The sequence below is a fragment of the Marmota monax genome, unplaced genomic scaffold, assembly GCF_021218885.2.
Source record: "Marmota monax isolate L192 unplaced genomic scaffold, Marmota_monax_Labrador192_F-V1.1 WCK01_AAM20220418_F8-fsc00281, whole genome shotgun sequence".
NCBI classification, from domain to species: Eukaryota; Metazoa; Chordata; class Mammalia; order Rodentia; family Sciuridae; genus Marmota; species Marmota monax.
The window spans coordinates 240,011-266,239 of NW_026693208.1; the positions used below are offsets into that span (position 1 = coordinate 240,011).

General features: G+C 38.0%; 1 protein-coding gene and 1 long non-coding RNA gene across 6 annotated transcripts in view; one reads left to right on the top strand and one right to left on the bottom strand.

Annotated features, from left to right (window-relative positions):
- The window catches only part of LOC131424618 (uncharacterized), a 41,983-nt gene extending 15,789 nt beyond the window's left edge, over positions 1-26,194 (top strand). Inside the window, exon 2 of the long non-coding RNA XR_009227958.1 lies at positions 25,963-26,194. This is a non-coding gene — a long non-coding RNA (uncharacterized LOC131424618). The remainder of the gene's footprint in view (positions 1-25,962) is intronic.
- The window catches only part of Adgrf1 (adhesion G protein-coupled receptor F1), a 37,435-nt gene continuing 14,902 nt past the window's right edge, over positions 3,697-26,229 (bottom strand). For 4 of the 5 annotated variants that reach the window (XM_046456069.2, XM_046456071.2, XM_046456067.2 and 1 more), the window contains 12 exons: positions 25,581-25,730; positions 24,159-24,332; positions 22,475-22,575; positions 21,579-21,637; positions 18,527-18,678; positions 16,742-16,905; positions 14,394-14,582; positions 11,461-12,834; positions 9,780-9,821; positions 8,618-8,677; positions 5,230-5,293; positions 3,697-4,264 (listed from right to left, as the gene is read on the bottom strand). In XM_046456069.2, coding sequence (XP_046312025.1) covers positions 4,176-4,264; positions 5,230-5,293; positions 8,618-8,677; positions 9,780-9,821; positions 11,461-12,834; positions 14,394-14,582; positions 16,742-16,905; positions 18,527-18,678; positions 21,579-21,637; positions 22,475-22,575; positions 24,159-24,332; positions 25,581-25,730 — 2,618 coding nt within the window. In that variant the 3' untranslated portion in view covers positions 3,697-4,175. Of the gene's footprint in view, positions 4,265-5,229; positions 5,294-8,617; positions 8,678-9,779; positions 9,822-11,460; positions 12,835-14,393; positions 14,583-16,741; positions 16,906-18,526; positions 18,679-21,578; positions 21,638-22,474; positions 22,576-24,158; positions 24,333-25,580; positions 25,731-26,229 lie in introns of those variants that run through there. The other variant, XM_046456073.2, reaches the window with a different exon arrangement.

Here is a 26,229-nt window from a genome sequence, read left to right on the forward strand (position 1 = left end):
CACACACACACACAAACACTTTTATTTGTATTTAACCAAAGTTAGATGGATATGGTTTTAACAGCTAAATAATTCTTATAATCCTCTGTCTCTTAGAGACAAATCTCTTTAAACTGATTACTTCTATTTATTTCCATATTTAAAAAATAATTAAAATTCTCCTTCTTGGTTTTTTTTTTCAGAATTGATAGGAGAGAGCAAGCATTAGGCTGACAGTCTCATCCAATAAGAAGCAAGTATATATATTTTTTTGTTCTTTTTAGATATACATAACAGTAGAATGTATTTTGGCATATTATACTTACATGGAGTGTAACTTCCCATTTTCGTGGTTATACATGATGTGGAGTTATACTAATCATGTATTCATACATGAATAGGAAAGTTATGTCCGATTCATTCTACTGTCTTTCCTATTCCTTTCCTATTCATTGTACTGGTGTCTCTCAGTCCAATGTCCCATATTTCCCCACATATAACCTATTGCTAGGATGGTGGAAGAGACAGCTATTTGAATATATGGCTTACAGAGGGTTCTGGGGATCTTGTTGCTTCCCAAATTCACTTTGAACCAACTATCCTATTCAGTCCTGTATTCACTCCACTTTTTTTGCCTTTTTTAACAGGTTTATTTATTTATAATAAACATAATAAATTCTACATGTTAAAGATGTACAGTTTGAAATATTTTGACAGATAGAAACATTGACAAATAACCACAATCAAGATATGCATACATGCATCACCTTACAAAGTTCTTCAGACTCTTTTGCTATGTTGTCTGCCTTTTTCTCCTATCTGCCCCCATCCCAAGGCAAATGATCTGCTTTCTGTCACTATAGATTATCTTGCATTTTCTAGAGTTTGGCGTAAATAGAATCGTGCATCTTGTGTTCTCTCTGCAGGTTGGTGGATTTGGAATTTTTTGCTCAGATTCAAGTAAGTAGATGGTTATTATCTTATTGTGGCTTTTATCTGAATTTCCCTAATGGCTGCAGATATAAACTATGTGGTTTCTTGTCAGTGCCGTGTCTTCCTGGGTGAAGTGTTTATGCAATTGTCTACGTAATTTTCTACCAATTTTTAAGGTATTGCCAAGTCTTGATTCCCCTGGGGATTCTGAAGTGTAAAGTAAGTGGCTTCTTCATATTCCCCATTTCTGGCTTAATATTTAACTTTCTAAGTTAGTTAGCACTCAACCCACCTGCTTTCCAAAGTAGTATTGCTATTATCTCCTGTCTCACTTCCTGTTCTTGAGAGTTCCTGTCTGGGAATTTTGGTGATCCCTAACTCTCTGTATTTGTACCTTTTGAAATTTCATTCCCTGGATTGTGGTCAGGACTAGTTTCTCACCAGTAGAAATATGGTAAACATTATGGAATATCACTCCCCTGATTACCTTATATTCAAAAAGACTGTTTTAAAATCAGGCTGAAGTGAGAGATTGTGCTTGAAAACTTAATGATGTGAATGGCCAAGCTAGGGAAGTCCATATGGTAAGGACTTACAGGGGCTCTAGGGCATGAGACAGAAGTCCACAGTTCTCATTTCCACAACTGAAACCAGAATGAGTTTGAAGTAGATTATTTCCCCATTTGAGGCCCCTGATGAAAACACAGACCAGCCAGCACCTTAAATATAGCCTGTGAAACCCTAAGCAGAAAACCCATCTAAGCAGTGCTTGAACTCTTTACCCATGGCACTGTGAGATGATTAATGTGCATGGTTGTTAGCTGATAAGTTTGTGGCAATTTTTACACAGCAATAGAAAGCTATTACAATAGAAATTGAAGAAAATATTACAATAGAAATCAAAGCAATAGAAAACCATGACAATGTTTTTCCTTTTTTATCCTTTTATTGCTGTTTTAAAAGAATTTTTAGGCACATGTGTATAACCAATGGTTTAGACACACATGGTATGTGATGAAACATTTTTTTGTTTCAGATTATTCTTATAAAATTTATTAAGTGAGAGACACTTTCCCTCCCATTGATATACTGTTATATGCCAATACATTCGGGTAATAGCAATGTCTTGATTAATTTAAATATTTGATATTAATTTAAATACTGATTCCCAGTATCATGCAATAACAAGAAACTACAAACAAGTTAGCATTAAATTCTTCTTGTTCTCCAAGTCCCACTTTGGACTTCTATGTGCACTAACACATCTTCTCTTGCTGGTTGAAGTTGTTTAATTTTTCTCATTCTTCTTCCACCCCATGGACACTGAGGAAAACCTCCTGTGCCCAAAGCCACAGGGAAGAGAGGTATTTTATGAGACAAGTTCACCTTCAGGCTCTCTGGACAATAACTCAAAATAATGAAAGAAGAAAAATCCCAGAAGTCTTTAGAAAAAAAAAAAATCCCCTTGACCCTAAATTCTCACTTGTGTTTTCTGTAGCCTGTACAGATTCTTCTATGTCATTGGCAGTCCCTTGTGACTTGTTCCTTATCCTAAAGTTTCATCTGTAAATTCTTGATTCTGGGATTCCTTTACCTCTTTGGATGACCGTATCAGAGAACCCAACACAAACCCACGTTGGCTCTCTTATATATCTCACCATGGCCCATGGGAAATCACACATATCCTTTGCCCTCACACACATTGGGCATACAGACTAGTCCCAACACAAAGTCCTAAACGGGCTCTACCACCAAAGCCATGGCCATAGTTCCATGCAAGAATCCAACCCCTAATCAGGACCCCATACATTCTAATTGTTGTGGTCACATAAAACACTATCTGCGAAGTCCTTTCACTTTATTTAAGGTCAGGGGCCACACATTCCTCCTTCTCTTATTTTAGGGGTAGGTGGAGTGAGAAGGCTTATGTATCAGTTCTCTCCAAGGAAATGTTTCTCATAAAATTTCCTTCGAAGTCTTTTATACCTTCGTGGGATATAGAAACACCTAACCAACTGGTCCTCAGTCGTTTCCTTTAAACTTTGGTATTTCATGTATGCTGCTGCATCTTGGTGCTTGTGAATTTTCTCTATGCCTGTCTACTTAAGTAGACATTCCCCTATGCTATCTTTATTTAATAATGATGAAGGTTTTTCATGTCAAGAGCTAACAGATACTTTCAAACTCTGTAACTCTCAAAACAGTAAGGATGAATCTGAGGGCTTAGTTCTTCTGTGCACTGTGGTCAGGGCTGAAACTCAGGTGAACCCCAAGTGACAGAATTATGTAAGAGAAACACTGCTTCTAGCATCTATTCACCTGTACTCTGTATCTCATCCGAAAGCAGAATTGACCGTACATGTGAATAACTTCCAAAAAGCTCCTACAGTAAAAGAAAATCATGATGTTTGGAGATACCTCCTTGGAAGCGGACAAAGTCTTTCCATCAATTCCCCTCTTACACAGAATTCTAGGAGTGATGAATCATATATTTAACTTCATAAAGATTTCTTAGAATTGTATATAATTTTCTAGGTTGTCCTGAGGCTATAGAAATGGACGAGGAATCCAAAGTACATTCCCTGTTGCCCTTTCTTAGCTTCACAATCTTTGGTGAGTCAATTTACTTCTGGGTCCCCATTTCCTTATATCTGTACTAGGTCTGCTTGGACACTTCACTTTGCTGGTGGCAGACCACACAATAGTGCATTGTAAAGTGACAACTGCCACATCACCTATCAAATCACATTCTTTTACTTCCTGATAAATGACTACAAAAATATCTGAAATGGAAGTTTTTATTTTATGTCTGATTAACTTTCAACATTAAGAGACTGCACCTAAGAAGCAAAAACAAGCATCAAATTCAACTGGAAAATTTGGAGAAGAAATGCTTTTTCTCTAGAAATTGGCACCAGTGACTTTTTGACAAGAAAGTGAGCATAGTTTATCAATTTATCTAAGGCTACTTCAGGACATTTTCATATTCCAATTCAGATGATTAGAAATACTACATGAATAGTATTACTTTTATGAAAAAGGAAACCATATTTCATAGTCAGGAAGGTATAACTAACACAATTTCCAAAGAAACCTATTTTTCTGCAGCTATGTAGCATTTTTAAAAAATCAAACCACATGAAAATAAATTTTTCCATTTAATTTAAGATAAAGGACGCAGTGATGAAGCCACTAGTGACCATAATTTCTTCACTGACATTGAACTCCAAATGTCAAGTTGCTCCAACTTTTTTTCCTTGATTTTATGGTTCCTGACCTTCTTCAGTTGATAAGAACTGAGTAAGCATGATGTTGTTGGAGGAATCTCCCTTATGAGAAATTGCATTGTTGCCTGAGGGGGAAAACAGGATAAAAATTATTGCTACCATGTTGGAATCAAATGTGAGACCAAAATGAAAATAAGCTGGGAATCTCTTAGTTTTAGGAAGATGTTAGGGGAAGATATAGATGTGTTTGTATGAGCATTTCTGACATCACTGAAGCTTGCATTTGTCAGGCATCTCTCATTTCAGAAGTGAAGTATTATCTTTTTCAGATATTGCTGGGAAACAACATAACAGATTGAGATCACAGCATGCCATCACTGGAAGGAGCCTTAGCAGTCTCTTAGTTTTTCATTCTATTGATGAGAAACAAATGCATAAAACAGCTTTAACGAATCTTAGCTTTAATGAACCTCCAGTATATGAATGTAGGACCAATGGGTATCATAGGTGGAGGGGAGAGTCCTGTCTAATCCTCAAAAGGTGTGGTTCCTCCCTCCCCTGGGTCATTTTAACAGTATATGTCCAGCACTTGGACACAATCCCATGGTCCCATTCCTGCTACTCAGCAGCTGGCACAAATGGGGTGATTTCTCCCATTAGGATACATGTTGATGTTATCTACCCACTTCTCAACCCCATGGCTTGGATGATCAGTACCACAGATATATACATGCATGTGTGCATGTGCCTACACACACACACACACACACACACACACACACATCCTGTGTCTAACTGTGGAAATGGGGATAATTTGTGATGAAACTACTACTTGGTAGTCTCTCTGAGCATCAAATCCCCAATACTGCTGTATCAGCACTGAATAGTGTCCATTGGCCTGGACACCACAGCTGGCTGATACTCTCTTACACTTCTCATGTAGATTTTTTTTTTATTTTTTTTTATATTTTTAATTTTTTATTGTGGGTTCATGTAGATTTTTTAATAGCTGCCATTGAGTTGTCTTTGCATTATGTTTTTATATTCTCTCTTCCCACCCTTTATAATAATTGGTTTTATGGTGATTTACCTTTGTTTTGCACTGAGTAATGTTTTGAGCGTTTCGGTTTGGAAGATATCTCTGAGGAGTTTTGCTGCACAAAAGAAAAACAAATCATTTGAATGTTCATAGTATTCTTTTGGTGATGGGGTTTGCATTTCCTGACTTCTTGGTGGCTTTAACCATCTTTCATTCTGTCAGCATGACTCTTTTCAAGAATTTAGAGTAGTCCCTACCCCTTTCTCTGCTTTAATCTACTTGAAATGCCTAAGAACTTACTTCCAGATGAATTTCACCTTTCTGTGTATTTTCACAACTATTATTAACAACAATTATGCAACGGACTTAAGGGAGATAATGTTCTTCTTTTTTTTGGGGGGGGGGGGTTACACCAGGGTTTGAACTCAGGGCTGCTCTACCACTCAGTTACATCCCCAGTCCTTTTTACTTTTTATTTTGAGACAGGGTCTCACTAAGTTGCTCAGGCTGGCTTTGAACCTGTGATCCTTTTACCTCAGTCTCCTGAGTAGCTGGTATTACAGGCATGCACCACTAAGCCTGTAATATCATCCCTTTTTAAGATCATGCTTATGTTTCTTTGGTTCACACCCTTGTCACTGAAAGAATAACCCATGGAAAAACCAGTACTTCTAGTAAAAATGGCATCTGTTAGAACTTTGGGTTACTCTTTTACAATTTAACATTTATCTCTCTTTTGAATAATCCCTTAGTCATTGGTGCAGAGATATAGAGTCCAACAATTTTAAAACTTAATTATCAAACTGAAATAAAATATTTTAAAAAGAGAGAGCATGCACTTATTGGAAAAGATAAAGGTGATTAGACATATTTCACTCGATATATCATTCATCTATTCATTAATTTCACTTCTAATATTGAATGTATCTGTATATTAGGCACTGTTTTTTAAGTACTAGGAATATTGGAAGGAACAATTTCCAATCCCTGCTACAGTCCATGTCATAGGGAAGCTAAACCAAGGTGGGAGAAATAGGTTTTTATTATATGCAGTAGGTAGATCAGTGAGTGTTTCCCAATTTTCACTGAGTTATATGAATGATTACCTCATACTGAGCTCTGAAAATAAATTATAGATAGAAGGAAAAGGCTTGTAATATTCAAAGCAAAACAATTGATTTCCCAGAATTCGAGGCTCATATAATGTTATAACCTTAAAGGAAAATCTTAGGGAGCATTGAATTTAAAACTGCATCTTGCCCCATGTGGAAAGAGTAATTTTAGATTACAATACACTCAGAAACTCTACCAGGTGTAGGAAGAAACATGTCAGACATAAATTTATGTGGATCTAAACTGTTGAACAATAGGATCTGAATCACTGGAACTGAAAGATGGGTCTATAAATTCAGTCTTTGTGGCTAAGTGTCTGTAGAGGCCACCAGAGTGAGCCACTTAGTGCAGAGTTATAGAGAGCATGGCTGGGAGAAATGAAGGGCCAAGAAAGGAACTCTGAGCCTCAGCATGAAGAGGCTATTGAAAGAAATTACATTGTGGGTTCATATAGAGTTTTGGTGGCTAGAAGGATGGCCCTTGCTGAGCATTGCTGGCTTCCTCTTCTATTCCCTTCTGTTAAACATCATATTTTCACTGATGTTTCCAAGATCCCTACCTCGTTACCACTTTGCCATCTCTCAGTGAACTCTCAACACCATGATGCCAATCTGTACATGTGGCTCTATCTGCATCCATCTGGTACTTCCTGTATCAAGAGTAGTGGCTAGTCACTCTATCTTTAGTCTGCTACTAAGTCTGTCTTCCCAGGAATCCTCTTATGTCCCTTAGCCTCATTTTCCCATTTGTATTTAAACTCTGCCTTTACTGGTTCATCCCTCCCAGCATACAGACTTGCTTCCATCCATCCTGGTAATCTTAATGATCCCATCACTCTTGGTCCTGAGTCCACATCTTGTTCCCTTCCTATCTCTCTCTCCCTCCCTTTTAAACTCATAAGTGAGTTTCTTGATAGGACTATCAGTACCCAGTCTTATTTCTTCTTCACCTCATCATACAAAATCTAGATTTCTGCTTTTCAAACTCCCTCAGAAAATTACAAATACTCATCTTTTCTTCTGCAAAACGAATATTTATTTTAGAATAGATGAGCTATTTAACAGATAACAAAATCTTATTTTATCACCAAGTTGGAAACAAAATTGGGGAAGGGTGTAATTCCAGAAAAAGCAAAGCACTCACTGATCACTCACTCCTACCTTCTGAAAAGGACCTTAGAAACAGGGAGAAACACTGCAGGCATTTTTCTTTTGCTTTGTTTTATTTAACTCTCTCTCTCTCTCTCTCTCTCTCTCTCTCTCTCTCTCTCTCTCTCTCTCTCTCTCTCTCTCTCTCTCATTTCCAAATGAGAAAAAAAAATCTGACTTCCTGCTTTGCTTGGTGGGGAGTGTCCTGATTCATTTATTCGGTAAAGGCCTCTCTTTCCATAACTTCCTTTTTTTCTTTAAAGTAAATAATGACATTAGTTTCACATTTTCTGCTTCAAAGGACTTTTCGTTCTTTAAGACATAAAATCAAAATCGCAGAATGTTAGAACTTCCTTAAGTAACTAAGCCAACACTTAATTTTTACAGCTGAGAAAATTGAAGCTCAAAAGGACTAAGGAAGTTTCCCAAGGTCACACAGTCAATTGGATTCAGAGTCAGAAACATAGGGCAGGTCTGCCTGCCCATGGGCCACTCCTCCCTAATTCACAGCAGAGGTTTCCAGTGGGAGATGCAGACCAAGGAAGATTTCTTAATGCCAAATGATTTCCTCACTAATTTTTATTTCAAAAGGATATACCGTCACTGGCAAAAATCTCTGAACACCCACATTTGGACACAGTTAAGTCAGTTGATTTTTTATCAAACACAGATATCTCTGCTTTAGAACCCTCTCTGAAAAGCCCTTTGTCTCTTGCTGAAAGAAAAAAGTCTAAATCAACATTGAAAATAGAAAATAGGCATGCAAGTACTTTTGTTTCAAACTATACTATCGTCATATGGACTGCACTTTTGTGGCAAAGAATGAAGAAGAAATCCTCCAGTTTCATATAAACCTATCACATGGCAGACTTAAGAGCTAAAATTTCAAGGGACTAAAATGAACAATATTGCTCAAAGGTACTCACAAACACCCACAGACCTCACGCTTCAACATCCTTGTTGGTTCCCATGCCTTTACATTAATTAGTTCAATCGCTTCCTCCCTCAGTAGCTCCTTTAAGAGTATCAACCCTGTGCCAGGCACCCTTAGAAACACCAGGATATTACAGTGGTGACAAAACCTCCAAGGAGTTCATATAGAACTGGACTGCTGCAAAATTCCACAAAGACAAAAATGCAAAACTGGAACTCCGGGCATTGGAGCAGTAGATAATTACCTTTAGTGTCTGCATCCAAGAGCTTAGTGGGGACAAGTTGTGGCACAGAAGTTGTCGCAGCTATAAGGGCAAAAAGAAATAGAGAAGAGAAACACATATATATGTATATGTAAAATATGTGTGTGTGTGTATATATATACACACACACACATATATATAATATATACTAACATACAAACATACTAAGAAAAAAACTGCAGATTGAAATTATTATTCCTAAGTATTATTTCCTACAGGCACTTAACAGACCACAGGCATGACCATCTAGTAGAAAGATTATTTTCTTAGCCTCTTTACTAATAAGTAAAACTAGCATTAAACAAGGAACAACACTTCCAAGGCCACAATAACTCAGATTCTAGTCATCAGTAATTGGCAATAATTGCTAAATTGAAGTTTATCTGTAAAGTGAAGGGTTTTCCTAACCATGAGAATGGTACAAACAAGGCAATTATTAGTACAATTAAAACAGCAGATTGTTTCTTTGTAAGTAGAGGTTTGTGATGTGCAACAATTATGCTAATTGTAAAGTATTCCTATCTTATTAAAACAGTATCTATACATCAATAAGCTTCACCTCCGTCTTCATCTCTCTCAACAGAATTGCTAAATGCTTGGGGAAAATAATAAGTTTCATTGATTTTTTTCTATTATCTTTCACTTAAACTGGTGGTCCTTCCTTAGGAATTTTATCTAATGTGGAAAACTATTTTAACATTTACTATGCAAAGCTCTAAAAACACAGCAAGTAGATATAATTTTAGCATATTTTAAATGAATGAACAATGAAAGGGGCAAAAGGGAAATTACTCCATAGTAGAGGAGTTTTGCTCTTGAATCATTGTTAAACCATAATTTAAGTTAGAAAAATCAAAGGTAAAAAAGAATTTCTCTCTCTTCTGGTAGTGTCCACATTACATGTTGTGGTTAATTCTATACAACTTTGTCAACACTGACCATTTAATTTCTGTCTTCTAGCTGAACCTCATTTTGTAAAATTATAGAATTTTATTACAAAAGTACCTGTTGCCTAACCTCCTACTATATGAATAAAAACCTCAGAACTGAAGCGGAGGGTGGGGCATCAGAGAGTGAGGGGGTAGGGGGATGGGCATAGAGAGGCCTGTGTTAGGGATGAAGAGAGAAATGAATATGCACATACCTTACTATCCAACAGTATTCCAAAACAGAAGATGAAAAAACCCTTTAACAAAAAAAAAAGGAGAAAATCACACATTACATTTTTTTTCTTTTTCAGAACAGAAAGCACATGTATGTAACCCAGTTCTGTTTTATCACCCAACATTGAATTTGTTTTCTTGTCTATCTCCTTACTAGACTGCAGGCTCCTTGAGGGCAGGAACACTGTGTGACCTTCTCAGTGCCTGGCATAACACAAAGAACTCAAGGACTTTTTCATGAGTGTGTAAATAAGTAAATGATTGAGTGAATGAAGTTGTAAGTGCCTTTGGAGCTTCGTTCTCCTCTACTGTGCCATCCCAAGCCTAAAGCAAATCACTTCCATTGGCTTCTGTATCTCAGTCTTTATTTAGATCTGCCATTTAATAACATTTACTATGCATTTATGACAGCAGCTGGCACTGAGGTCCAACCCAAGGGACAAGCAGAGGAAGCTGACTTCTATCAGCAACCTTTCTTTCAAGCACAGCTCTTAGAAAATCTTGGCAAGGGCTTTCTTCAACCTTGAAATCCTTCTCCAAGTCAGAGAATCTTCCATTAATGTTTGTTCAGACAGAATACAGACATGTGCTTGCCCTGACAGGAACACCTATGCTTGTCATCACTGGATGCACGTTCCTTATGACTGCCATCTATACCACCACCTGTAGACTCTATGTTGAATAGCAGAGAAACAGCTGCTTTTAGGAGACGCATGTTGAACATTTACTAATTTCCATGCACTATGCCAAATGCTGAATTATCTCATCAAATCCCCACATTTACTCTTTGATGTAAGTATTGTTATTAGGTCCCTTTAACAGATGAGGGAATTGAGAGACGGAGAGATCAAATAAGACCACATAATTGACTTCCAACAAATTATTTGAGTTGAGGCATACTTAACTCCAGAGCTCAAACATTTAACCACCACTTCCCATTCATTGTCCCAGGTAACCTGAAAATACCTGCATTAAACCAGGATTGAAAGCTTTCTTCCATGTATATTAATAACTAAGGATTATTTTATCCATCTACTCTGAGCACTCTTTGACTATGAAATGTAAAACTCATTCTTTGTGGCAGAATCAGCAAACTTTTATCTGTAAAGACCAGGTAGTATTTGGGCTTTGCCAGCCACATTATCTCTATTGCAACTTTTCTGCTATTGTAGGGAAAGCAGCCATAGATCAAGGCAAATGAACTGGCATGGTTGTGTTCCAATAAAACTTTATTTAAAAAAAGCAGGCTGCTGGTGTTCAGTTGCTGGCCCTGCTTATTTGCTTTCTAGGGACTTCCTTTGCACCATTCAGAGTCAACAAGTACTTTTTATTTATTTCTCTGTCTCTGTGTTTTTTCAGAGATCTGCCCAAGAGAAAGAGGACTGAGGTAACAGTAAAAGGGATTAACATTAGTTATGGGAACTCCAACAGATTAAAAGCTCTATGGTAGATTACTGTATAAGTCTGGATATTCTGGATATTCTGCTTCAGTATGACCTTAATTTTGGAGGAAAATAGATCTTTTTTAAAAAATTATAATTTCCATATAGCTTTCATTACAATCTTACTAGAGAATTGTTTTGTTAACCTGAGTTATCTATACTTATTCCAGTTACATAAGAATGTAATAGATTATTATTTGGGGGGTGGGTGGGGTCTCACCTGGAATGCATTCAGTAATGCAAAAAGAACATGCCAAGCTGGATTCTGGCCATCCACCATTGTTCCTATACCGAAGCCCCAGGTGAGCCCCAGCAAAGGGGTCAAGATGAGTAGGCTCTTCCCCATGCGGATGAAAGTGGCCTTGTCATCCTGATTCAGTCTTTCTCCAATAGCTGGCCTCCAGAGCTTTGAGAGAACTAACAGCACCACAACCAAATTCATAGCCACAATAGTCAATGCAGGGACAACAAAAGCCAAGAGAGGTTTGCTCTCATCAGACCAATTAAGCCAGCACACATCTTTACTTTTGTAGTTATTGCTAGGTTGTGTGACTGCAAGGGTGATGACTGATATAATGAGAGGGCACCCATAGCCCACACAGAACCCAATAGCCATCATCAAAGTCATGGACATGTGATGGAACACAAGGATGATTCGATAAGCCAGCAGGAGGCCAAGCAGGAGCATCCAGAAGAACAAAGAGAGGTAGAAAAAATGTGTAAAGAACACTGCAGCTGTGCAGACTCTAGAAGGGTTTATGGTGGTGTCCACAGTGGCCGCAACAATAAACCAAACATCTGCAATCAAGAGGGACAGGGCTATGTTCACCATGCAAATATGACGTGTGCGTGAAGTTTGGCTCTTCTTGATCTGCTTCCAAAACAGAGCCTCAATGATCAGGCATAAGGTGAGACTTCCCATGGAGATACCCAGTCCCACATAGGTGATCCAATTCACAGCAGGGACAATCGCAGAGGGGACAAAGCGTGACATCAGCATGGAGAAGGAGGTCAGGTGAGTACATTGACACGTCACCATATCTAGACTTTCATTTACTAGGTGGCAGCCTCCACTGTCCCATCGCAAATGACTGAAATCCCAAAACACACAATGAGGCTTTCTCAGATTTGACTCTATCTTAGAGAATATCAGGGAAATTTCACTTATGGAATAGTTTGGGATAACTGTGGATATTACAGGCCCATTGACCTGAACATTTTCATTTTGGGTAATGGGCAGAATGTTTCCAAAGGTCAATGAAGCCATGTTGATGATACTTTCTGGAAGGGGCTTCTGGAATTGGCCTGGTCCAATTAACACATAGCCTCTGATAGGAATGGAGGTATTTTTTTGGAACATTTCAATCTGATAGTTATAACCCTGTTCATACTGACTTTCGGTCACTGGAATCCCTTTCCAGTTAATGAAATCTCGAGAAAAACTCAGAGGCAGAGCAGTTGAAGGTACCAGAATGCTGATGTTTTCCAATGTCCTCAGTAGCTGTGAGCTGACATCCTTTTCTTCTTGCAATAAAATTGTCCAATTAGTTATTGATGATGAATTAAGAATACGATCAGTTATATTGATGACATTCTGAAACACAAGGATGAAAGTTAGTGTTTTCAGTAAAAAAGATGAGAGGTCTATGAGTGGATAGTTATTTGTGTTCAGTTTAGGAAAAATGCTTGGAAAATTGACTCAGTTGAGGAACACATTGAAGCTCATCAATTAAATTCAGCTCTGCTACTCTGCACAGAAGAGACTTTGGGGAAAGAAACTTGGTTCCAGGGTGACCACCCCAAGGCATTCAGAAACACACTGGGCTGAATATACATCCTTTAGTGCCCAAAGGTGCATTCCCATTCTCCTGAGTAATAACGTGGAGACATTATTTTGACAAATTTCCATATTATGATGTTTGTTTTGCTAACATCAGAAGTTTAAAATCCATATCATGGGTGGCCAAGATTTAATTCATGTTTTTTGTTTGTTTACTATACAAGATATAAAATACAAATCCTTACAAACTAGACTCAAGCATCAAATCGGTGTTGAATTGCTGTGGGTTTTTAGGGCCACTCTGAGTTTGAGAGATTCCTTTTCCAAGCAACTCCTTAAACATTGCTATTTCCTCCCACAGGACCTCTTTCTGGCTTTGGACTCTGATTCTCCGGCATTTTGCTGTGGGTGTCTACCAGGTTTTACCCTATCTAGCCCTCTGTGTCTTCTGGCCCAGAGCCTAGTGAGCTTATTCTACTGCCCCCAGGATCCTCTGCTTTCTCTTGCTCTGTTTGTGTGCTGTTTTCACTCTTCATTTTATATTTATCCTTTTTGTTTCGTATTATTTCAGCTGATCTCTTATGAATAAAATGCAAAAAACAAACCTGAGCATCTTTCCTTTATGACTTTAACTTATTCAAAATATGTTAAAGTTGACATAATTTTTTAAAATTAAAAAATTGACATAATTTTCATCATACATAGTCAAGTATAATTGTTACATAAATTACATAATCTGATTTTGTAAAATGTTACAGACCTTAAAATATAAAATGCAAATATTTCAAATGTTTGGAAGGACACTTATTGAGCAAATATTTATTGAGCACTGCTGTGCACCACTTGTTATTCTTCCAGGCACTGGGGTGATAATTGGAATATAAGCAGCAGCTGCTATTCTAAGATGATGAGATTACAGATCATTTAATTTTCTTTTTGCTTATTTGCATTTCTTATAGTGATCATATACCATCTGTGTGATCTTAAATTAATTTTTAAATATCTAAAGGAAACCATGAATTCCCGCGTTGAGTAAAGGAGTTCTTATAATGTACACAGCTAAAGTCAGAGCTTATGGCCACAGGAAAGAATGATTATAAGCTACTAACATGTATCAAAATGCTGGAGCCCAAGTCATATAATAATTCTCTAAGCCAGGTGCTGCCCATGCCCCGTGCTCAGGTGTAACTCCCTTTTACTTTGAACTCACACTATTGATCTCATGAGTTCCTGTATCCTATGGAGAAAGAACAAAGTTCACATGAGGACTGTTATATGGCTCTTCTGTCTTTCCCCCATTACTTAGAACTTTGTCATTTCTCCTACAAGATGCAGCTTTTAAAGAAAGCCCTGCAAACACAGGAAAACCATACCTCCAACGTCAAATTAGACACCTTGAAATTCTTTGCCATTGACAGGAATGAAATATTTCCCAGAATTGACACCACAGAAGCCAGATTTCCAGCTGTAGTTGATGGATTTTGCTGAATGATGACAGAAAGATTTTGCACCAGAGATGACATGTCCATCTCTGTAGCGCTGTTTGCAATCAGGCTGAAATTCTAAAAATAAAAATGGTTACGTTCTAGAAAACAGAAATGTTTGGGTTTCATCAAATTTCAACCCAATATCTTGGCAACCTAGTACTAACATTTGATGGGTTGTGTATACTAAAATAAGTATACAGCAGTCATTTAAAAAAATGACTGTTATTCAGGGTTCTGTCTATTACAGACACTGCCAAATGTTCTACCAGGGATTCACTGTTTGAATCCCTTAAACATCCTTGAGGGAGGTACCATTATTGTTGTCATTTTATAACTAAGAAGACTGAAAATTGAAATATTTATTAAAATTGCAGGTATTTTTATGGAGTTGGGGAAGAAAATGCTAAGTGAAATTAGATAGTCCCCAAAAGACAAATGGCGAATGTTTTCTCTGATATAGGAGGCTGATTCACAGTGAGGTAGGGAAGGGGAGCATGGGAGGAGTAGACGACCTCTAGATATGGCAGAGGGGTGGGAGGGGAAGGGAGGGGACGTGGGGTTAGTCAGTATGGTGGAATGTGATGATCATTGTTATCCAAAGTACATGTATGAAGACACGAATTGGTGTGAACATACTTTATATACAGAGATGAAAAACTGTGCTCTATATGGGTAATAAGAATTGTAATGCATTTTGCTGTCATGTACTTAAAAATAAAATCAATTTTAAAAAATAAATAAATAAATTTCCACAACTAAAATAAATAAATAAATAAATTTTATCAGATAAGAAAAGCATCTTTATATAAATCATTATTCTAATTATACAGAAACTGTTGCTCAGTGATATTTGATGATCTTCCAAAAACTACTCAGCAAGAAAGTGGTATGCAAGGTCTAATAGTACTAATGCTAGGCTATATCCCCACTGGATGGGAAGATGGAGGGACAATGTGGAAGTTACTAGACTTTTGCCAACCCTGACTTTGCTCTTGAATTTGGAGTTTTATTCCTTCTTTCATGCTCCTATCTGCTTCTGCTGTGCTGGGTTAATGTGGAAGGCAGCAAGGGAGGGGTGCTACCTTCCCATCAACACATGTCACCCCACGATCCTAGACCCCACCTCTTCTCCTTGTTCTTTTTAGCTCAGAGTGCTGTTATCTGCCCAGGGCACCTGGAATGTACCTTCCTTACGTTCTGGGGTGAACTAGTTCTAAATATTGCCCATGTTCAAAAAATAAGGCCAAAGGAGAGATCCTAGAGGTTACCTTCTCTAGCTTCTCTTTACAGATAAAGAAATTGAGTACATAAAAGGAGAAATGACTATTCCTCAACATTTTGATGAATACTCTTCTGGGGTTCTCTACTGCAATAGCCAGGTCTGTGGCCAGGATATACATACTACTCAATGTAGAGACCTACTAGCAGAATGGTGTTTGTGAACTGATCTTGAGGTTATTCTTTTCTGTGATTTAAGTTCTGCTATTTCCTGACTATTCACTTTCTTCATTCTATTTACTGTGTCTTGGTATTTAAAACTTTCTAAGAGAGCATGAGAAGAGATCAAATATTGGATTGGGAATCAAATAACTATTTGTAGATCAATGCTATTGCTTCTAGAGAGACCATTGGCTCCTTGGTCTTTTGTTTCCTAACCTGAAGAAGGAGGTTGTAAATCCAATGACCCTAAGGTCCATTGCAGATTTGTCGTTCTATGTGGCTCAGCTCTGCCTGACCCACTCCCTGCCCCAATGACTGATATGTGTACATCCTCACTTGTATTAAACCTATTGCCCTCTGACTCACACTTCTACTTTAATCTTCAATTCCTAGACCGCTGAACTTCTAAAGCCAGCTCAGTTGCTGTTCTACCATTTACTATAGACTTTAGCACTGATTTCCTCCTTTGCAGCACCCTGTCAGACAAAACCATCAATTCTGATCGTGTTAAACTCCTAGACACATTGGACACTTAGTAAATATTTGCTGAATAAATATTATTGAAATAAAGTGGCATGACTGACCTTTTCTGACCTTTTCAGCTGTCAGCTAGACTCTGCCATTCATGCCCACACTCCCTGGGTTTGCCACAGTCTGATGTCAGCCTCACCTTCTGCACAGTGGCCAATGATACAACTTGATATATTTTGCCCTCTCCCTAGCTGTGCTTACTGGGAGATGCTTACTGTGAAACTCAAACCCCAGGCCAAGTCCACAAAAGGAAAAAACTTCACCTTCTGCAGTTCTTCCAGCTGAGAGAGCACACAGGACTCCCTGATGACCTGCCATCCAGAGGGCTGGCACTTGGCTGTGACATTTCCAGTGTAGCCGCTGCTACAGGGCAGGGTATATTCATCATTCTTAGACCCAAATCCAAAGAAAATGCTGTTACACTGGACTGGAAAACAGGAGAAACAGGAAAAATGATACCAGAATATCCAGCACTCTGTGTGACCCATGTAGTAGTGTTTAAAGACTTTAGAAGTCATATGTTCATATATAAAACCCAGGCAAAATTCAGAAGGAGGAAGTGTGACTCTGATATCTAGCCTCTTTCCTTTTAGCACCTGTACTCCTTCCTGATGCCTCCACCTTGAGGCTGGCTCTTTCTTCTATGTGTCAGATTTTTGCCTTTTGATGAGCTACCAACTAGGAAGTATTAGGTGAAAATAAGGGAAGATGTGATCAACCCTAGGAAATGTTTTCTTTCTTTAAGAAAATACCAGAAAGTCAGAAAATCTTCAAGGCATTATGGCTCAAAGTAGTAATTATGTGGTCAAAAGGTGATATCTTCTATACCCCTTTAACAGCATTTCACATTGCAATCAATCTTTATTTAACTTTTCTCTTTTAATTTTTTTTATTGGTTCTTTTTAGATACACATGACAGTAGAGTGCATTTTGACATACATACACAGAGTATAACTTATTCTAATTAGGATCCCATGCAACTGGCTCTTAATAATATATTCTTATTATGACTGAAACTGGGAAATGGAAATATCATATGCAAAAGCTATATGGCTGGGGGTTTTGTTTGTTTTCCTTATTGCTATGTCCTAAGTGCCTAGACACTTAGTAAATATTTGTCAAATAAATGTTATTGAAAGACAATGGCAAAAATCTTGGCAAGAGAGGTCTAGGGTTGAATATAAAGAAGTAAAAGAAATACATATTATTTTTAACTACAGGCCTCTTACTCTGAATAGAATACCAGACCTTATTCTGTTCCCCATCTCAACTTCCATGACATCAATCAATGTTTTTAAATCCCACATATGAATGAGATGATGCAGTATTTGTCTTTTATCTTTCTCTGCCTGGCTTATTGCACTTAACATATGCCCTGCAGGTTCATCCCACAATAGGGTTTCATCCTTTTCCATGGTTGAATCATATTGTATATTTCAAAATAGCTGGAAGAAAGCATTGTGAGAGTTCTCATTGCAATAAATAAATAAATAAATATTTAAATGAGGGATATTCTAATTACCCTGATTTGATCATAACACAATATAGGCAAGTGTACCCCATAAACATGTATGATTATCATGTGCCAACCCAAATAAAAATTTTAAAAAGAAGCAAAAGGAAAAGAAAACTATTTCAAGAAAAAGTGGTGTGTGTGCATGTGTCTGTTTTCGTTAAAGACAAGGATGTATGCATTCTTTTCTTGGGTCCTCACACTGTGATTTAGAAATTGTGTCAGCCCCAGGGCTCTTTCAACATGTACCAGTAAACCATTTCTGAGTAATTTCCATCACAGCTTGCCCTGAAATCAGTTGTCCATGATGTTTATACCAGGAGTTGGAGATCGGATCAGCGATGAGTAAGGATTTAAAATAGTCAGCTAAAGTTGAGTTTTACCGAGATGAGGGAAACAGCTGCCTGTTTCCACTGAAAGTCTGTTTTAGAACAATTCCCTCTTGAAAAAAAATTCCAATCTACTTCCTGAAGATACAAATGCACTAATTAAAGGAGTCCCTTAATCAAAACAAAAAATGGGAATCCAGTATCACCTTTTCCAAACACCATGAAGGATCCGTCTTCCAACAGAAACAGCTGGCCCAGGCTGGCCTCCGCCTTCGCAGCCACCTGTTCCACAGCTGACAGCAGCTCAGAGGAGCTGCTTGAGCCAATCACTTCATACCCAACAATAATGCTTCCCTCTCTGCAATGATGGCAGGAAAGAAAAATGAGATGCACTATTCATTCCTTCAAGCAGGGCCTAATCTGTGTGTACGTGGCATAGGGTTCCAGAGGCATAAACCAGACAGACTTGGTGTGCACCTTCAAGTACAAAAGGAGGGTAAATGAGAAATGAAACAAGACACACACATGCACATGCACATGCACACACGTGTACCCTTATGTATATTTCCAAATTTTATTCAGTATTATGAGAGACAGGCACAGTGACCAGAACAATAGTTGGAGATGAGACCCCACATTAAACAAAGCTAATCAGCGAGGCTTCTCTGTGTGAAGGAGTGCTCAAGCACAAAGGAAGAGAAGAAAAGGTCCAGTGACAAAAAGAATATTGGATAGTATGCCAGCAGATGTAAAGATCTGGGGCAGGGAAACAAATTTGACAAAGACTGGCCTGAATAAAATTCAATGAGTAAAAAAGAAAGACATAGAAGGTAATATTGGAGAAATCGCCATGATCCAGATCACCAAGGGCCTTAGAGTTTGAATTTGATTCTTTATCTTAAAAGTTTTAGAATTCATTAAAAGGCAACATATGATTGTATTTATTTTTTAAGATCATCACTTTGGCTGCTATGTAGGAAATAAACTCAAAGGAGGCAAGTAAGGAAGGAGGTAGTGAACTTGAACTTGTCGGGTAGTATTGGAGAAAAGAGTCAGATTCAGGTTAGACTGGAAGACAGCATAGAACTTGCCAGTGAAGCAGATTTGAGAGAAAGAAACCAGTCAAGAATAATTTCAAGGAATGAAGAACCACTTTAATATAGTTATATAATGGAATAGTACTGGGCAATAAAAGGGAAGGCACCACAAATAGTCAGAAAATAAGGATGAATCTCAAACATTTTGCGAGTGAAAGAAGCCAGATATACAAAAATCCACAGGTGGGGTGATGATTGTAGAGGAGGCAAAACTAACCTAGAAGAAATCAGACCAGTGGTAGAGAGTGTGGGAGGTAGGGGTGGAAATTGACTAGAAAGGAACATGAGGGAACTTTCTAGTTGATAGAAATACTCTGTCTTCATAGGAAGGGCTTATACAAATATCTGTCAAAGATGATTGAAGTGTACTTAAGATTTAAACACACTGCTGTATGCAAATCACATCTCAAAAGAAAATCAAAACAAAAGATGGCTCCAAGGTGTAAGTTTGTGCAGCTGGAAGGACAGCATTATTGTATCTGAGATGTGGAAGATGGTGAGGTGGGCTGTGGCCAGGAGCAGGACAGTTGTGGGGGCGCCTAGTGAAGGTGTGTTGTGTTTGACATGCCCACTGGAAAACCAAGAGGAGATGTCAAGTTGGCAGCTGGATATTTGAAAATGGACTTTAGGGTGGGGACCAAGCTCAAGTAGCAAAGAAACTACCAGCATATAGATGTGTTTTAAGGTATCAAATATAAATCAGCTCACATGTGTTAATCAGGTGACCCTGCAATTAGGGTTCACTGTGTTACCCACATTTTAAAGATAAATGAGGCCCAAAGAGAAGATGGGCCAGGTAATCATTATTTATTAATTAATAGGTTAAAAATCGTGATGCTCCAAAGCTCAAATTCTTAATTACTAGGTCAAACTTCTGCTCGATTCACAATAAACACAAATGTCCTTTTGTGTAGCAGTGGTCACAGTGCCTTTGCATTTTACCACCCTTCTATGTTACTTACGAAGCATTTTCCTGCCTATGATTTCATTTGATTTAATGAACTAAAACAGGTTTCATGGTACTAACTGTCCTGTTTGACAGATAAGTAAGTGAGAGAGTGAGAGATAAGTGAGAGAGTGAGAGAAAGATTGATTTTCAAATCATGTACATTAAGAGTCAATCCTAATATTTATAAGCTTATGCCTCCTTTGACTGTGATTGTGTCTACAAATTACTGGGGACAGTTTATAAGACACACATGATGAAATGTAAATTAGAAATGTAGGTAGAAAATCAGGACCAAGATGGGGAAAAACTATAATATAGAATACAAAACTCATTGTGATTGAGTTTCAATTTTGGCTATAAGTTGGATAACAGGAAAGTCAAAAGGAAAATATGATCAATGATACAGACTCAACATTTGAAAAAAGAAAGGAGTGTTTTTCCTGGTACTAAATTTAAAGGAAATTATTTACATGAGACACAGGATGACTTAAAGGGGAATGCCCAAGATAATAAATTTATAGCAAATGCTGTTGAAAATTCCCAATGGTTTTTTAAAAAAGTTAATTGTTAAAAAAAATTAATAATGAGTCAAGTTCTCTGACCTCTAAGCTATTTCCTCTATTAAGCACACTATTAATAGTTGGCAATCAATGTACACATGGTTAACTAAGCAAATAACTTTTGGAGTTAAAGCATAAACAAAAGGATAATTTACTAAATATCTTTTTATTTGCTATAGACAATGACTACTGGATTCTGAATTGTGATATATTGTGACATCTACACAAAAAGATAATATTTCACCCAAGTCCCCCCCCCCGTCCCTGCCCTGTGGCTCTGAATCATACAGCATCATGTCCCTTGTGGCTGTGGGAGGAAAAAATCCATCCCTCTACAACCCTCACCCCTCCTCCCCACCCTCGCCCCTTCCTGGACATGCATGCTCCTGTTTCCTTCCAAGGTGTGTTTTTATAGCTCTACTCCTGAACCACAGTTTTGAAAATGTTCTTCAATGTTGAAGTTTCTAAATTCACTTAAAGGAGAATCTAGACTTTCCTCTTCAGAACTTTGAAAGCATCAGAGTAAGAACCCTAGTAGGAAGACTAGCTCTGCCCTGTTTTCTATCAAGGTCACCTGGGAATAGCACATGTCATTCAGCAGGACTGGTACACAGCTCTGGAGATGCCCTTCTAAGGACATTGTGCTACTTACCGAAATTGGGTAACCTCCACTGACTCAAAACCTTGAATTTCTTTGTATACTTCTGTAAGCTTAGAAAGAAAACAAAAGGCAATGTGTTAATCTTTGTCCTTGCACTTCAGAAAGACATTTGAACAAAAATGGCTGCAGAAGATAAGTAAATAAAAAATAGCAAATAAGCAAAGGAAAGAGGTACTGTGGGAAATGGTTGTAGGTCATAACAAATACAGTTAAAATCACAGTTGGGAATATACACATACATACACACACATGCAGACATAGAAACTCGTAAAATTTATTTTCAAGATCACTACTAAAGAGTGAATAACCAACTGCTTAGAATAGTGTATGGATTTGGTACCAAATAAATTTACCCCAAATCTATTTTATCCATATCAAAATCAAGCCATTTAATTTTCATAGGTCTTTAAACTGAATCCATTTGTTCATGTCTTCATGAACCACACCTGGGCCACAGTCTCAGGCAGAGGGGCAACGATGGATCTGGTTTTCATGTGACTTCATTATGAAGCCCAGAGTTTTGCTCGGTAACTCGCTTTGGCCTCCAACAAGAGAGCCTTTTTTATGGAAGAATCCACAATGCTGACAATTGAACTTAGGTTGTAAAAATTTTCTTTTGACACATGAAAATCAGAAAATTACCAAGAATCCTTAGTGTAAATGTTCAAGTAAGTGAGCAAAACTGAACACATGAGCAAGTCAACTGACAAACTATCCTAGGGGAAAAAAATGATCAAGGAATGCCAACTGTGAGCGCAGCAAATATTTTCTCTGTAATAACTCAGTGAAATCTTTTTAAAAATGTATTTAAATATATATGCTGAATTGAAAATATCTGAGTTAGCATTTAGTGAACAATTCGTATGCAATAAGTAAAATGTGCTTACTTTATCTTTAATGGCAGTTGTATATTTGGAGTATTTAGCAGAAGATGAATTTAAAAGGTCTTTTGTAAATTTTTCATTAATTTGGAAAGTGCCCCAAATCTCTATGAGAAATAGAAAGAAATTTTTAGATAATGAGTTTCTAACTTGATTTTATTAGCCGCATAAAATTATAAAAGTGTAACTCAAGAAAACATCTTATCACCAGTGGTATTTCAATTATTTTATGATAAATATTCACTAAATAATAGAAAACATATAAAACCAGAGTTTTCAAACTGTGTATTTTCAACAGTAATGGGAAACTGCTGGTCATCAAGACAACCTTCGAAGTAGATAAATGTATGACCATTCACAGGTGGATAGAAAAGATAGTCACTGAATTCTGAAATAAACAAATCCTCATCTAGGCATTGAGCTTAAGCATTGCCCCATCAAAACTTTTTAAAGCACTTCTGGCTAACCCTGACACACTCCTTGCTTACTTGCCCATTGTTAGTATTCCTTTGCACTGGGACAGCTCTCTGAATACACAAATCCTGTTTTTCCTTCAACTGGGACCTAGTCCAATGTCAGCTCTTCTGCAAACCCTTTCCTAGGCCCCAGATGTGATGTCTTTTCTACCTGTGAATTCCTACAGAATTTTTTTCCATACCTCCCTTACAGCCTCTTGTACCAAAATATCTACATATGTGTCTCATCTATACACATCCCCACAATACTATGGGAAGACCCTTAGGAATGTAATACCCTTTCGATCCATCTTTGTATTTCTTGAAGATGGACCAGATATGGACCATCTTAGAAAAGGTAGGCTTCTATCTATATTCACTGAAGAAATTATATCATTTCCTTTCTTGTATCATCGCCTGGCCTCCCCAAATAGCCTGATAATTCATAAATAGCAAAAAAAAAAAAAAAAAAAAACACTTGTGTGTCCTCTAGAACTGGACATAAAGATGGCACTTAATACATGCACATTGTTATAACTTAACTTGGTCATGGGAAGGAAAACCATGGATGCCCAGTTACTTCAGACTCCTCTCTCAGTCTTTCCTGAGCTCAACTAGAATCCAGAGCTTCAAGATGACCAGAGTAGTCTTTGGGGAAGCTTCTTAAATTTCTTTAAGCACTGGAGTCCATATCATTTGGTTCATCTCAACATTCATTGAAAATCATCCTAAAGCAACAATTTTCCAGAGCTAAATTTTTAACATCTGCCTGCTTGCCTTTCCTTCTTCTTTTAATGCACTCAGCACACATATTTGTTGGCAACTCAGAGTTCTTTCAACATAATCATTATGCATGTGTTCTTCCCTGCATTCACATCACTAGAACTGATGTTGGCAAAGGAGTGAAAAGAAAGTAGGAAGAAAAATGTTGGTGACTCAAACAGTTGCCTACTTGGAATTTTAGGGGCTCTCTTTAAATCTTAATAGAATCATACAGTTGCAGAGCTGAGCTAGATGTACCTAGATGTTGAAATGACACCCAAATGTCAACTTGCATTTCTGTATCTCCTGCACTTATGGAGCTCTGACTGGCTGTAGACAAGGATAAAAAGCACACGGCCATCATCTTCCAATCTCCCTCTAAGTAGTAACTCTCCTCAGTGAGGTGAAGGGCCAGAGTACCTTCCCTTTAATTGGGTGATGCCCAGAAGTTCAATGAACTCCAATGTGCTTACTTGCTCTCTCACAGAAATTGATGCTCTGGCTGAGGTTGCTGAAGTGACATTCACAGCTTGGGAGAGATCCAGTTGTGTGAAGATAGCAGTGCTGGGGATCGAGGCACGAGGGAGGAAACCAGGTGTGGCTGTCTTCGCAGGCACACTGTAGGATCCCATTCAGGCTGCTACAGTCTGCACAAAAAACAGAACTTGGTCTCACAAAGCCTCATCTATAAGCTGACTACTGCCAAGTTCTGATCCTTGACACTGACTTGGAATCTGAAGCAAGTATATCTCACCAAGAGCTAGAAAGACAAAATCAAGATGGTGATATGTTTAAGTTAAGGAAATGTCCACCTCAGTAGAGTCCAAGGTTAGTAGTGGAAACCTACCAAACATAAAACTAGCATGGCTGGTCTTAGCATCCAAAAGAAGGATGTATGCCCCATAAATATCCATTGCAATGGAAGAAAGAAGCAGAAGAGTATATTTGTAACATGGGAGATATTTGAAAGATTCTAAAGGGCACTTGACCACTCTCTAATTGGAGTTCCCCTTCTTCCACAAGCTACCACTCCAAGGTGCCCTAAAAGTAGGATGGCAAAGGTAGAAACTATTTGGGGGGAGCCATGATGAAAAGTTCCATTAGCCAATCCTGTATGTTCATACTTTTGTATTGGACCAAAATCATTATTTTTAATAGGCTAACAAAGGGACAGGGACAAAGTCACCAGCTACTTTTGTGAAAACATGCACAGTGGCATGCAATGAATGGTTCACTGGAGATATTCAGTGAGTGGTTCTTAAACTTTATCAAGCACAAAAAAATTCCCCTGGAGGGTCTCACTCCAGAGTTTCTGGTTCAGTACACCCGAAATGGAGTCAAGAATTTAATTTCTATTAAGTTTCCTGATGGTGATGCTGATGTTGCTCCTGCTTGTCTGAGCACCACACTTTGGGAATCACTGCTCTAGACAAGCCATTCAATTTCTCTGAACCCCACTTTTGTGATTATTAGTGCTGTTTGCCAAATTTCTCGCTATCTTCTATGCACAGGGAAGGATTTCACATCTTGGCCTGAGATTGGGTGAAGCTATAGAACCAGTTCTGGTCAATATATTGGGAACAAAATTAGTATATGTCACTTCTAAGTCAAAGATTTCCTATGTGAGACTTTCTAGTATTCCATTTCTTTTTGTCTCAGAATGAATATATTTGCCATAAGGCCTGATTCATTTAGTCTAGGTACCTGAGCAATGACCACAGACATGGCCCCTCTTCCAACTTGCAAGAACATAAAACATGAAGAAGAAATCTAACCTTTGTTCTTTAATGCTATGGAGATTGTGGGGATGATTGTTTCCACAGCATAACCTAACTTACCCTGGCTGATGAGCTCACCTTCCACACTTACACTCTCAGTCACCAGAGGGGACTTACACGTTGTGGTCTTCACCCTGATGATCTCCATTGGCGCTGACAAGCATGTCGATGGAGCCTTCAGTTGCTTCAGAAGACTCTCCAAGTCTCTTTTCTCTTTGGAATCTCTGTAGGTCACCTGAAGTAACAGCTCATATTCCTGATCTGGGACTAAACAGAAAGATTGTCAGTTAGCAGTCTCTGGCTTTGCTGGGGGAAGACTGCTGAGGAAGTAGCTCAGAAGCAGTCAACAGATTCTATTTAGAGGTCACAAGCTGAACCATGATGCTTGTTACTGAGTTCTGCTCATCCAGACACAGACTGAACATGAACATCCAGAGTGAACACAAACAGTTCATTTCCACACATGCCTAATATGTGTCTCTCCTCTCACTTCTGCCAGGTCAATGGTTCCAGTGTCCTCTGTCTCATCCAGACTGAAGGGAGAAGAATGAGAAAATCCTACTCATTATTCCCTCCTCCTCTCTCAGCCCTGGTCTCCTTGAAGTAGCTCTAACAGAAAATCCTCCAATCTCCCACTTTTCAAGGAACAATTTCTTCTCCTGTAAGAATGTTTCAATAATTAGCTGAATTTTGAATATTTACATGAAATAAAAAAGCAAAACAAAACTAAACCTTGACTCTAGTTTTTGTGTATCCTTATCTCCAG